The sequence below is a fragment of the Stegodyphus dumicola genome, chromosome 2 (assembly GCF_044657685.1).
Source record: "Stegodyphus dumicola isolate Sdum_Otavi_A_Nest chromosome 2, ASM4465768v1".
NCBI lineage: Eukaryota > Metazoa > Arthropoda > Arachnida > Araneae > Eresidae > Stegodyphus > Stegodyphus dumicola.
This window is the reverse complement of record NC_140769.1, coordinates 43,737,524-43,752,935: the sequence shown is the minus strand read 5'-3', so window position 1 is coordinate 43,752,935 and position 15,412 is coordinate 43,737,524. Positions and strand designations below refer to the sequence as shown.

Below are 15,412 nucleotides of genomic sequence, written 5' to 3'. Positions count from 1 at the left end.
CTAAGTAGAAAAGTAGTATTTGAGTGTGGCTTTCATCATTACTTTGTTTATTTTTTATTCCAAAACGTAATCTACTTTCTGGATAGCCCTCGTAACTCATATCTGTTAACAAATACTATATAGAAAAATGGATAAGTTATCTACATTAAGTTAGAAAACATATGCAAATACTAGTTGAACAGAAAAAGGAATTTTTGATTTTTTGTGGATTCTGACACCCTACTTGCAATATATAACAACTAAAAAAATCTTTATGGTAAAAGTAACAATCAAGACAAAGTGATGATCGAATGGGTAAGACAGCATAGCGGCATGGATGTAGCATTGACACATTCAATTCTATTTCATGCCTCAAGCCAAAATATCTGATGCAGAAAGGGACTTAAACTGAATGTACATATTTTGACAGATTTCAAATTTAAAAACTACAATTGTATAAAGCAATTAAGGACTTAGTCAAAAATGTTCAAGCTGATACTGACGTGGCTAAACAATTCGCAAACGAATTCATCGAACTTATTAACAGTGAAAAGTTATCCGCTGAACAGATTCATAACACTGACAAGGCTAGCCTTTTCTGGCAGTGTGCCTCAAAATACCTTAGCGACTTCTGCAGGTCCCCAACTGCTGTCCAATTCCAAAGTGATGGCAATGTGAAAATACCATAGGAAAAGCACAAACATAAATTTTACATAATTTGAAAAATACATCACCTTGGGCATTTAAAGAGTCACAGATGTTCCTAACTATCTATTGTTCAAATAAAAGAGCATGAATGACACAAGCATTAATAAAATGACTGGCTTGAAAAATGATTTCATACGAGACGCTTAGCAACATTTGAATCCTTTTTTTTTTTTTTTTTTAACTGGACGATGGAAAAAACATTATCCTAATAATAGAGAACTGTTTGGCTCATCCTTCACTTAAATGTTTCAAGGCTGTCTAAGGTGAAACGTGCCTTCACATATGATTTCCTAACCAATATTTTCAGTCGCTTAGTGAAATTTCACCGAAACAAACTTTTTGAGACGGTTCAGTTAAATCTGATGAAATATTTCATTGGACCTGCAAAAACATACATGATCAAAATTTCACGATAATTAGCTCTGTAAAACTCAGCCAAAATGTATTTCAGAACTAAAAAGTAAGAAAACCAACCTACATCAATTTGCTTATAATTGTATGCATTTAACAACCAAATGAAGATTTTTAAGTTGTGCAATTTTTAACTCTGTACCGGAGGCTGGATACAGCCTCTGAAATAGCAGTCTTAAGCAGCATTATAAAATTTTATAGACTGGCATTTTTTTAAGGTAATGTTGCACCGTCATGCCATTTTTTGTCACACTCTATTTTCTAACTTACATAAGTTTATATTCTCATATAGTTAAATACAACTAGTCTCCTGTCAAAAAATAATTCACAAGTTTCATGCAGAGACATGCTTAGGTAGCCTTTCACCTGGGGCAAAAAGGTAAATGAGCACTTTTACCTACAATCAAATTAACTGAAGTTTTACGTTATCATAATTTTATGCGTTCAGAAAAATCAAGATTTTATAGTTTTTAAATGAAAACACTAAAAAATACCTTTTTGAAAAATAGCAAAAATATTGAAATAACATAAAAGATGTATTAATATTCAATAATTTTTTCCTTAATTTATATATATATATTTTTCTTTTAACAAAGTTGATCATTTTTTCTCAAGATCTACTTGATTATTTAAGTTCTATGAAGAAATAGTGGTATTTGAAGGGTTTTTTCGAGTACTTAGAAGACCTTTTTTTAAAAAACTATGCCCTTTTCCTCTAAATATAAAAGCTTTAAAAATATTTTGAACATAATTTCAAAGTTCACCTATGATTACTCTGAGCTGCAATCCCAAGTTATGTGTAAAAGGTCTGATTTTGCTTTAACAATCAGAATTATTGAAATAGTACAATCTTTAAAATTAGATATTTCTGATGAAATACCTGGAGCATTCATATCATTTAGATATTTAAATGCTAAATTAGAAGCTGGTCTTTTTAAAAATACCTAAGCACCCCTCCATAGCCCTCGTTACTTTGCCAAACTCAAACTAACCTAACGCTTAAAATATATACATTAAATGGCTCCACCAACAATCTACTGGTAGCTTAGACCTTTTTAACTTACCCAACGAAGGCAACCCTCATTTTATAAACAACATTCATTTTCAACCATTTAGGAACTGAAGATCAAACATTAACTCATAAAATTGATAAGTTCATTTTAATTGTGAGATTAAAACACCTTTCATTTCTTCTATGCAAATATAATTTTGTAAAAAATTATTTCTTTTATGAACTGAATTTTGAAAGCTTGGTTTCTTAATCTTTAACTTCTCTTCATATTCATCTTTTAAGCTAAATTTTCACATTTGACAAGTAGCAGAGCGGCAAAGTCACTGAATACTGATTGTTCGATCCAGACTTCAAATTCTGGCAAATGGGCTAGCTGCATAGGCATTTCATAGTTTTCCCCATGTGCAACAAGAATATGAGCCAGTTTCCCTTACAAAGTCCTTCAGAAAGGACTCTCCACAATTTAAGCAGATAGCTCTCAAGTGCTTTGCCACAGGCAAATGAACCAAGTTCACATTTCTCAAGAATATTTTATCAGATTTTCCAAAGACCAAAAGATAAGACTTCTGGGTTAGAGTAGACTTTAAGGTACCCCTTGTATTATGGCGAAGTTGTCGTTTCATTTATGATAGCCTGAGTAGTTGAATGTTATGGGTAAGTGGGTACATGATTCTGGGAAATTTTTAATTATGGGATGTTTTGTAAGCGCTTTTGTGGTGTGTGTTTGTTTTATTGTTTAGACGATAAAATAGGTGAATGTAGTAAGATTAATTTGAAGTTTCTGTACAATTTGGAATAAATGGGGAAAAGAGCTTTAATTGACTGGTGTGGTAAATGAAGATTTACTTATTTACCAACAATTTTGCCAACAGCATCTTTACTTATGTTAAGTTCATCAGTTATCATTCAAAGAGACAAGTGATGATCTGTCAGCATTAACAGTCGATTCTCATCCATTTGAGACTACAAAGAATGATTATTCCTGGCTGAATCATAGTCATTATGGACAATACAAAATCCTCCATACCAATGTGGATATGTTAATGTTTGATCCCCATATAACTTACATATTTCAAATGTCTCCCATGGTATTTTTTTCCCACCATTATAATAAAACTACATACCCCCACCAACTTTTGAATCCATGGCAGGAGATATTCACTGAATCTAAACAAACAAATACCTGCATAGAAAATTCTGTACACAAGCAGATGATACTTTGGAAATGTCTATAGATATAACATAGTATTAAATGTTGTTAATCATCATTTGGCAAATGATGTTAACGCTGTAGATGCAATGTGTATGAAAATCTCTCTTTTGCTCATTTTTGAAGAACAGCTGAGCAGATGTATTTGATAAACTAACATTATGTTTATTCCACACATTCAGCTCTCCCTAGATTTACTGAAGGTTTACGGATTAAGCATCCTGTCGTCTTTCTCACCGAAATTCTTTTGAACTCCTTTTATCTTTTCTGAATATCTCTTTTGAATTTAAGTGTTTCTTGAACTGTACTTGCAACTGCTTTATATTTTAAACTGATTTCTCAGAAATTCTCAGCTATCTCAAAAAACTTAAACCTTATTTTTTTCCCTGGATCTATTAACACATTTAGCATATTTTATGCATCAACAGCAATAAATAGTTTACCTTTATCTAGTCTATAAACTGTTTATAAGATTTACTTCTATAGCTGAAACATTTTCTTTCTTGATAAAGCAAACATATGGATACTCATTACTTAGAAACATAGATATTAGGACCATAAAGTACTTTGCTAATGACAAATACGGTTTTAAGCAGGAGTCACTGAACATTCCTCAAAACACATAAAGCATTTTTCTTAAGAAACAAAATAAGAACAAACCCCCAACAAATATACTCAGACTGCTGGTATACAGTTATTAATTATGAATAGTAACATGTGTGATAAACAAACACAATTACTGTTTTTATTAAAAAAAACCTGACTAAACTAGCATTTTTATTAAAACAGAAGGGAAACAAGAGAGCAGCTTACCAAAAATTCAATATACTTCTGAACAAATGAACTCAATAAGTTATCAAAAAATAGTGTATAGCATATTTCTTCTTGCAAAAATACATATGAATAATAAAATATAAATTATAATATTATATTAACATGGCTAAAATGATGATCCAGTAACAGATTCTTTCTCACAGTTTTCATTATTACATACTGCTTTTATAACACTTTGTTATAAGTATTGTAAAAACTGCAACTTCATGAAATACAGTTAAACTATATTTTAAAGTTTTGAAAATAAAAATAATCCAGTTACCCTCAAGACTTATAGCAGAATACTTTTTAGAAAAAAAAAAAGTTTTCAATAAAGCTGCACTTAGATATATTCAAAAAAAATTTTTTTTTTTTAAGATTTGAAAGTATAATTGCGTTCTTAAAATGTATTACAACCAAGAAAAAAATTCGCTTTAACAGCTAATCCCAGCCTTAGACTAAATGCTGAACAGGCGCTAATTTAGACCTATTTACAATACCTATTTAGAAAGTAAAGATATAATGCATAAAGAGCACGTTGGTTATAATTCAAGAGTTAAATACCATTTTTTTAGTTCCACTCCCTCACTATGTAAAGACATAAAAATATTTACTTAATTTTAGTTAATGGAGAATAGTGTACACTCTTATTTTAATAATTACAAATAAATGCCATCAGCAAAAAAGTATTTTTACTTCCTTGTATGAAGGCAAAGAAGTACTGTAATCATAAAAAAACTTTGGGTATGGGATTTCAATGGAAATATTGTATGTATGGGCAGAATAAAGGACTCTTTAATCCAAAACAGATTGTAAAAAGTAATTTTTGTGACACCTATATGTATGGATGTATTTCACATAACTAAAATTCACGTAACTCACATAACTTTCGTATTAGTAGAAATTTTGTAAATTGGACTAGTTGTGCATCTCTTTTTTACTGCAACTAGCAGAACCAAAATATATACTCATACCCTTACATGACTTAAAAATCCTTACATAGCTTTTTATTTTTGCAATCATTGATTGTAGACATATACTTAATTATATATAATTAAGATGTTTTTAAATGGAGAAAATATTTAATTTTGGCAAATTAAAACTTTTTTTAAATTAATTTTGGACAAATAATTAACTTTAACTTTTAATGTCGTCTCCTGTTCTTATATTTACATTTGGTAAAGTTTTATACTCATCATGAAATATGAGATACAAGACAAAAATAAAAGAAGTTTGATTCCCATATGACAAAGATTAACCACGATAAAGTTCATAGTTTTTGATATTATTTTCAACTTGCCTTGAGAAATTGGTTAATTAAGTCAGAGTAATTTAAGAGAATGTGTATAATTTAATAGGCACAAGGTACTCATGCGATATCAACATCAGATTTTTTACTATTAAGTTTTTATGCAATTCACATAATGCACAACTATCAGCATTCACACTTCTACTACAACATTTGTACTATCTGACCATACTAAACATATCAAGATATACCAGACACAAACATTATCCAATTTTAGACTATTTTACTTCATCACAGTTTCACTATTTACTGTTATAGTATAACATGAAATACCACTACATATAAAGCTTAAAATTAACACACTTTTGTATAATTATTCATGACATTATAGCCTCGAAAATATGTTCTGTCCTAATTTGATAGTAAGAGATTGCACTTTTTTGACCTAATACGTATTTTTTCAATGAAATAATGCAACATATAAAATGCCCATTTAAAACAAAATTTCTCACAGTATTATTTTGAATAATAGAACCATAAAATACTAATTACATCAGATCATAAAATAATAGAAAGGTAAAGTCGGATTGTTTGATGAATGATAATAAGCAAATCTTTGCATTATTATGTCAAGCTAATTTTTGTTTATCACTGACATGATTGAAATTTATTTCATATGACAAATAGATATGACTAGAATTAATTTCGAAACCAAAATAAGTTACATATTTCAAGAAATGAACCACTGCATCTGATATTTAATTCCCAGAATGAAAATCTTTAAGCCTTCACATGCATAATATTAATTTATAGCCGGTCCCTGAAATTGAAAGGCTCGCAGTGACTTAAACTCTTGAATTGCTCTTGAACTCGAAGTTAATAGGCAGTTATCCCGTTCGCACTGAAATAGCAGACGATAACAGATCTGATAAAACAGAAACTTCCTGCAGAAGCGAGTATCATACATAAACTATGCAGCATTAATCGAATTTCTGTCGGATGCAATAAAAGGTGAAAACGTAGAGGTACTTACAGGATGACGGGCCGGATACATTGCTTATCACATCAATAGTCAAGAGGCCACGTAAAACACGAAGTAGGCTTAACTTCTTTGTTCAACCGAAACTAGCGCTGATTGCAGCACACTAGCGCCATTTGTGGAAAGATAGCAAATTAATGATATACACCACAACCACCACTCGTCGTTGTAATCGCTATCGAAGTAACGTCACACAGAATCCAAACTTTGCTAGTGAGGCCACAGTATTCGATGGGACGCTAGGCCTAACCGCCACGGCAGAACGCATCTCTTTGTGTATCCATTGTGAACAACATTCGCTCGCAGCGGAAAAATCCCTCCGAGGGAAGCAAGAGGAAGGTTTCGCACAAAACCTTCTTGTTCTGCGAAGATACTCGTAACCGTACAACAGCAGCCAGCAGACAACCCGTACCCGCGGTTTGACAAGAGCGATTGCGGATATGCTCTCACGCTCAGATTGGCTTAATCAACAAACATGACTGTTCCCAGGCGTTGCCCCACCGTCCCACGTGGTACGACAGCTTACACTGAGCCCCCGCCGCCAATCGTCGATCCACTCGCGCCTCAGCTCCACCCTAGTAGGCGGAGTCTACTCTTCTGACGGCTTTGACAGCTGGTCGTCAAATGCACGTGGTACCGCGGGCTTGCTTGTCCTTGCGCTGTTAATGCGATTCAGGAAAGCAGCCAGGCGATCATCTCTCTCGGAGAGCAAGATAATTATACAGGGCTTGATGTTGCTTTGGATGGCCACTTGAGCGTGTCGTGTTGATGTTGAACAAATGTTCGAGGAGCCTCCATTGCTTCAACCTGGACCGGTTTTCTTGTGCATAAAACGTGGGCGTCCATTTTGGCTTGGGGCAGACGAAGAGCGAATAATATTTGACCGAATTTCGGCGGCTAATCAAAACAAACGGCTTCCCGCGTCTAATTAGCGGTCTCAGGGCCCCTCTAATGGCCTGGCTGGGCCGCTTGATGGACGGCCCCGCAGGCCTATTGTTTGACGGAAGGGCGTAGGCTCTTGCCACATCTGTAGAACTGTCGTTTAGGGTTGCTAGTTCTCTTCCCTTTTAAAACATAATCACATTTTCCTCTTTTATTATTCTCGCTTTCATTTTCTTTTTTATTTCAGTTACCTATACAGAGGGTGTCATTCCAAAACTGGAAATTACATAGTTCAGATATGTCCTTCCAATGATTTATTTATTTTACAAACTCTGCCGTTTTTGGAAACTAGATCAGTTAGGAGACAATTTAAGAATCTGAAAAAGGAGCCTACCGTATATTCATATTTTTATTTCGTTTCCAAACTGACTCGTTGCCTATGCATTGAAAAGGTCCATTGGTTGATTTGAAATAAAAATCTGTTTCTGATATAATAAACCGCTTTAAAGTCGTTTATATCACGGTATACACTTGAACATAATAATGTCGGTAATGCATCAAAAGTGACATGAAAAACATTTATTAGCAAGTACAATTACAGCGGAAATTTTGGTACAATGGATGATGAATGTCTAGGTCACACAAAACTGAATATTCCATCTAAATTTAAAAGCTTATTTTAAAACTTTTTTCTATATCTTAATTACATATTCTAAAAACGGTAAAATGCACTTGAAGGAAGAATCATATTTTATGCATAAGAAACATTATTAATTTTTAATATGCCATTTGTATGTTTATGATTAAAATTCTTGTTCAAGGTAAAAGTTGACTTAAGTAAAAATTAATGAAAGATTTGAAATTTTCCCTTATGCTAATAATATTTAAAACAGTTAACTGTATAATATAGAAATATTTTTTTAGGAATTTGAAGCTTTTAAATTTCAACAAGGCAAATTCGTAAGTTAAAAAAAATAATTAATTAAATTTTATGTACGCATGTGCAAGCAACTTTTATTGTAATTTATGTATACTCACATATGTAACAGCCACAATTTCTAATCCTCATTAACAGTTCAGTTTTATTCAGCATATTATGTCACGAAAAGTGCTATGATATAACACATACTGGGAAATAAAACTCCATACCTCCTACCTCCCGTAATGAAAATTATAATTTTTTTAATGTTATCAAATCATTTAATAATATTCTATAAGTGTTTTTATTAATTTCAAATTTTAGATTTTATCTTATAAAAAACATTAAACACATTTTTCAATAGTTTTTTTACTTCAACTAGCATCTAGAATTTACATTGATGCAATTAAATTTTTATGTTATGCATGAAAAGGAAGCTTTTTCAAAGTATAAAAATTAATCTCTTTGCATCTCTCTCAGCATTAAATGTTTGAATTTTCTTCCCCCCCCCCACCTTCTTTGAACAAAAAGAACTCTCTCTCTCTCTCTCTCTCTCTTTTTTTTTTTTTTTTTTTTTTTTTAATGCACAAGAAGTGCACAAGACCACATGCACAAGGAGTGGTACTTACGGAAAATCCCGTCGACCACAAAAGACGGCGCCAATCGCGCCAAACCTAAAAATAAATAAATAAAAGTAAAAAATACAAGAAAAAACGTTCTATTCTTATTTTTCTTTCAAATTTACTATATTATCATTTATTTATATTTAATTTTCCATTAAAAATTTCCATTATTTTTTATTAAGGAGATATACTGTAAAAGCAATTATTTTCGCGGGAAAATATATGTCTCGCGAAATACTTTTTTTTTTTCGCCTTAAATAATAATAAAAAATCAGTACTCTTCTGTAGTAGGCAGGTCCCAAATTTTTATAATTTTTTTTTTTTTTTTTTTTTTTTTTTAAAGGAGTCTTTACTCAATAATAATAACTAACACATGTAATCAAGGTTACAGCAAACCCAGCGTGTTTGTAGAAGACATTTGGCGAAAAATCGCGTAGTTTGACGTCTTTTCTTTAATGGGCAAAAATGGTCGACGGGATTTTCCGTAAGTACCTAAGACGTTTTAAAAGTCTGTTTGAAGAATGTTCATTTTTACATACCTCAAATAGTAAGTAGTTTTCATCTCTGGATAACAGTAATTGGAGCTGCAACATCCTTATCTGTTTAGCATTTAAAAAAATCTGATGTGTACACCACATGACTTCCTTGTACGGAATATAAAGTTATATGCATTTTTTCTTGCATTTCATTTAAACTTATTGGATTGAATTAAATCTACTTCGCCGACAGCGCATAAACCACAATAGAATAAATGCGTTCTTTAAAATTTACTCTAGTATTTATTTACCATAGCGACACTCTGGCGCTAGATTCACTCAACAATATTATATTTCGTTCATATTATTATAACTCATAATGCACAAAATTTATATCATTTAAAGAATAGAATTATCTAATCGTTGCCACATGTTCTATTCAAATACAATAATAAAGCTAGAATGATGTATAAAAGAAATTAAGCAAACAAAACAAAAAAGGACCAGTTTTTCACAGACGATTGAGTATTTCTCATTCAATTAATTCAGTTCTCACTTCGCGAGAAGGCAAAAATACATAAAAACTCAAAATATCTATATTAAAAATGACGAAGTAAATCTTAAACACTTATTTCCTCGAAAAAATTCCAGAGATGATTAAGCGTGATTTAATTGGCAATAATAAATGAAGGCGTTATCGTTGTTGTTGCGAAGCAAAGTCTCTCTAGATTGGCAACAAATCCACTAGTCTGCTATTTCAAATGTAAACAATCAATGGCCGCCATAAAAAAAAAAAAAAGGCTTAGCGGCATTTAAACAACTTTAAAATTGTTGATAATTCTAAAAATATTGCACACAGATTTACTAAAGGCATAAAATCCTTAACATGAAGATAAAAACAACATAATTCAATCATTTTTAAAGCAAAAAATGTACGATTTACCAACATATAAGAGTAAAGAAACTGAGATCACTGAGCCGGGTAACAGAGTGGATATACATATAAATATATTTATATACGTTTGGTGCGGCCGATTGCAACCAAAATACGAGGTGCACATCTGCATGTTATAGCAGTCCTATATACAAAATTTCAACGTTCTGAGGCTACTCTTTTTTGAGTTATGCGAGATACGTACGTATGTACATACGTACGTACATACGTTCGTACAGACGCCACGAAAAATTCCCTTCAGAATTAATTTTAAAGCAGTTTTATAATTTTTTTGGAGGAAACGAGTCTTTTATTCTGTCCTTACGTACAGATATCACGCAAAAACATCGTTAAATTGCGTTCGATAGCGGTCAAAATGGATATTTTCGTTGAAATAGTATGCTGCCTGAAACTTTTCGCGATTACAATACTTCCTTTTTACTTCGTACAAGGAAGTAAAAAGGGGAGCGGTCTCATTTTCTGAAGATATTACCGTATTTGCTCGCTTAATAGTCTCCCTTTTTTTGCCAATTTTTCATTCTGAATGTCGTGGTGCGACTATTATGCGGGAAAACCTAGTACGCAATATTGTACACTTTTGGTAATTTTTTTCCGCTTCAAAACTGTGGTGCGACTATTAAGCAAGTAAACAGGGTAGTTTAGATATAGCAATGTTGCTAGATATAAATAACAGTGGGTACCTTCATCACATAGCTATTTAAATCCTCCACACACCAAATTTTTTATCAGTTCATATGCTAATTTATAGCCAGATTTTTTCGATAACAAGATTTTAATTTTAATGCATTAAAAATATTTTTTTTTTCCCTATTCTACGGATAACTATGCACTTTATGTTATAAATTTTGCAAAACCTTCAGCATGTGTACTGCCTTTACATATATTTTATGTAAACTTCTAGAACAGAAATATAAATTAAATACTTCCATTTTCTGCTAAATATTTACATGAATTTAGAGATTTCATAAAATTTAAACAAAAAACCAGGAAATGGATATATTTAGCTTTATTTCAGATACACTTAACTATTATACCATTAGATGCATATAACACAAGATTAACCACACAGTATTATAAATAATATAGAAATAAAAGTTCGTAGTGTAAATATGTCCGCTCTTCTAAATACAGGAACAAATACATAAACATACTGAAATTCCAAAATTAGGCGCAATATACCCAAGAATATTTATATGCAGTAAAATTTTCTCGAGTTATCTGCTTTAACCGTTTTTTCATAAAATCCAGAATTTTTTGCTTATATACACTGCTGACCATTAAAATTGCAACACCATGAAGGAAAGCAAATGTATAAAAGATGCTTATTGCATATAAACAGTATGGCATGAAGACAAAATGATTAAATTTGTAAGCATTTTGGAGGGTTACAGAAGTGCGAAATTAGTAGATCGGCCTTTTAGTATCCAGTATTCTTTTCGAAGGCTTGTCAAGGTTGCTGTAACATGCGTCAGTTTATCATGTTCTCTGTTAGTAATCGATTCTGTAAATTTTGAATTTCGAAGCAAAAGAATTGGTGGTGAAATCAGGAAACTGTAATCTTCCTTTGCCACAAGATTCCTTTATCATCTAAAAAAAGGAAAATATGGATAACTTCTTAGATGTGTTTTTATCAGAAGCAATTATGAGTTAGGTTACTCTTTAAGTTCTTCGGATCCAGAATTCTTCCACATTTTTGTGCACAAGAGCTCCAATACAGGAAAGGTAAAGGATTTCAAAGGAACAACTCCTGGAGGCAATAAATCTGTTTGAAAAGTTCAATTGTTCAAAACTATTCTCAGATATACTCCATATCCATAAGCTTTTACACTAGCATCACAAAAGCTATGGAGTTCTATTTGCTTCATATTTACATCTAATATTCCTTCTAAACAGTAATGGGGTATCCTGAGGCGGCTCAGCTCTTCAGTTTACTCATATCAGTTTGGTTTATTAAATTATGGCAAAGCACACAAGGGCTATCTGCCTAAGGGGAGGGATGCCTTCGTGGAGGACTTTCTAAGGGAAACTGGCTCGTATCCACGTTACACATGGGGAAAACCACGAAAACGCCCATGCAGCCAGCCCGTTCGCGGGATTCGAACCTCGGACCGCACTACCAGTTTTCAGCGATTTTACCGCTCGGGCCGCTGGTGGGTTTACTCACATCAGACTTTCCATTTACAACTAATAACAGACCTAGTCCCACTCGATTTGAAAAGATCATATTTCCTGAATCAAACATTTTATTCTTATAATGAAAGGACCCAGAACCCGACAGGTTCGAAAATACGGCCTGCGGTTTGTAACAGAAGACATACTGAGTTAATTGGCAAAGAGATAAAATTTGCTAAATGTTGAGTATCGAAATAAAATTTATCATTATCCGTATTCCAGGATGTTCCTAACATTTTGATCGGGACAATTTCAGAAGCTTCTTGTATCGAAAAGTTTTTCTGACACCAGACGTCTTTCACTTCTTTTGAGTTAGTATGCCACTTATGTAGTGACATATTAGCTTCTTTGAAAATGTTCAAACTTTCTAAATTTATTTTCAACGCTTGTTCTAAATTTTGTTGACCACCAGTAACATCGTCAACACACGAGCAGTTGTTTAAGAATTCTGCTGTTTCAGGATATATTTTTTAATATTTCTTGAGGTAATGTAGAAACTGACTGGATTTTACTCTGAAGAAAACCTTTGTAAATCTAAAAGTTTTCTAATTCCATTACTATTATCTTTCCAAAACAGTATAATGCCCTTATCTTCTTCATTTAATTTTATCTACAAAAAGATTTGTGTATTTTTAGCCATAAAATTTCAGCTATCAAAATTTTGCCTAAATTTTACCAGTAAATTAAATACATCAGATATAAGTTTTTACCAATATATAAACAATCATTTAAAGAAAGTCTAGTTTATGAGCTGATACATCAATTCTTAATCTACTTATTGCTCTACCATTTCAGATGAGTGGCTTATGAGGTAAATAAAATAGGGCTTTACCATTTCGATTGTCTTCCTGAACTGGTTTAATAGTATGTTTTAACTCGTTAATCTTCTAAAACCTTTTGATACTGAACAAGCAAAGAGTTGCCAATTTGAAATTTGCTATTTAATTTCTTAAATCTTTCAAATGAAATTTCCGTATTGCGTTCTATTAAATGCTTTGAATTTGGTTTCCTCGGCTATCTTATTTTGTGTCTATCATTCTTATACTTGAAATCAAATTCGAAAGATTTCATAATTTCTAAATCAACAGTTTTGTCGTTTTGAGTATCACATTCTAAACCTAAATTTAACTTCCAAAACTTTTGTAATTGATATCAAGTTTTCTTATACTATTACTTTCATAGTTAATAATTCACTAAATTTTACTTGTAATTATGGAATAGCAGTTTGGTTTAGTATATGTGATTACGGCAAAGCCTCGAGGGCTGTCTGCTTAAGCGGAGGGACGCCTTCGTGGAGGACTAAGAGAAACTGGCTCGTATGTGCGTTAGACATAGGAAAAACCACTAAAACGCCCATGCTGCAAGCCTGTTCGAGAAATTCGAACCTCGGACCGAACTAACAGTGTTCAGCGACTTAATCGCTCGCCCGCTGGTGCTATGGAATAGTAGAAATCTCCTCCTATAAGAATATCAATTTTGCCATTTTGTTTAATGTCAGCTAATTGTAGATTTGCCAAAACTTTGCTTTTTTAGCAAAATTTATATCTTAGGAGGGAATACTAATATTGGAGATACTTTCTGTTTCTAGTTCTTTCAACATCTATACTAAGACTGGGATTTTTGATATTTTCTAGTTTTGCTTTAAGGACATTCAGTGTCTTTTTTAGCTCAATTTTATCTTCAAATCAGTAAATAGAAAGTGATTCTTTTCTAATAATCGGAAGCTTCATTTTACTAGATACATCTTTAGTTATGAAAGTTCCCACTGAGCCATTATCAAAAAGAATTCTTACATTTTCCATTATTCCGAATCGAAGCGCAGAAGTTTGCAATAAAATTTTAATAGAACTATTTTCATCGGGATGGTATGGCGAAACTGCGGAAATAACATTCGAATCCGACATTTTCTTTTCAATTTTACCATTATCCTTTTTCTGATGACATAAATAACAAATCCGCTTTCGAATGCTACGTTTATTATTACTAATGTTTGTTATTACTAAAACTTCATTTTACTTTTAAGCTTGCAGTCTTTAATTCTATGCTTTCTATCAGAACACAAAAAACATCTGCCTTCATTTTTGAAGAGCCGTTTCTTCTTCTACAAACGTAAAATTTCATCGCAATCCGCCAATTTATGACTTCTCTCGGCGCAAATGAGACACTGAAACATAATCAACTGTTGATGGCATGTTTTGATGGGCTAAAGTTTCAGTTTAAAAGGTAGGGACTTTTCTAAGCGCAAGAACTTATCTTTTGTTTTTTTAACTAGTTGATAGAAGTCGCACATTTTCTATTGAGCATTTCGTTTCTTAAAACTTTAAATAAACTTTTCAAATTCCAATTTTCATCTTTAATTCTTCGGCTATAATCAGAATTCTAACCAATTCGAAGGATCACTATAAAATTAATATATTAATTTCTAATAATATACTATCTAATAATTATATAACTTCTAATACTATAGTATATCTAATTATAATTTCTAATAATATACTATCTAATAATTATATAACTTCTAATACTATAGTATATCTAATTATAATTTCTAATAATATACTATCTAATAATTATATAACTTCTAATACCATAGTATATCTAATTATAATTTCTAATAATATGCTATCTAATAATTAATTAGTCAATTCAGGTAATTTTACAGGTGAAGTTTCTGTACTTCGATTTGAACATAATTAGAACTAGACACTCCATCATTAGAATTATGATGTCCAGTACTTTCCGATAATTTTTCTATTTTAATAATTACATTACTCTTGCCTTCCAATAGATTCCAATAGATCCTAAGGAATAAATTTCAGCATCAGAATCTTTAAATCCATTTCTTTTAGTATAGAATTATCAGTTAATTTGTCAATTTTAGTGTTCAGTAATCATGCGTTTAAATTACTCACGGGCTTATTTTCTTCAATAGTCTTATCTGGTATTTCACTGATAAGCTTTGTA

The 15,412-nt window shown here is 31.8% G+C and overlaps 1 protein-coding gene across 7 annotated transcripts in view; it reads right to left on the bottom strand.

The window, feature by feature from the left end:
- The window catches only part of gro (TLE family member transcriptional corepressor groucho), a 295,514-nt gene extending 288,606 nt beyond the window's left edge, over positions 1 to 6,908 (bottom strand). For 2 of the 7 annotated variants that reach the window (XM_085810634.1, XM_085810633.1), the window contains exon 1: positions 6,416 to 6,907. In XM_085810634.1, the coding sequence (XP_085666760.1) occupies positions 6,416 to 6,436 (21 nt within the window). In that variant the 5' untranslated portion in view covers positions 6,437 to 6,907. Of the gene's footprint in view, positions 1 to 6,415 lie in introns of all 7 variants that reach the window. The other 5 variants (XM_085810631.1, XM_085810635.1, XM_085810630.1 and 2 more) reach the window with 4 other exon arrangements.
- Between the last annotated feature and the right edge of the window lie 8,504 nt (positions 6,909 to 15,412).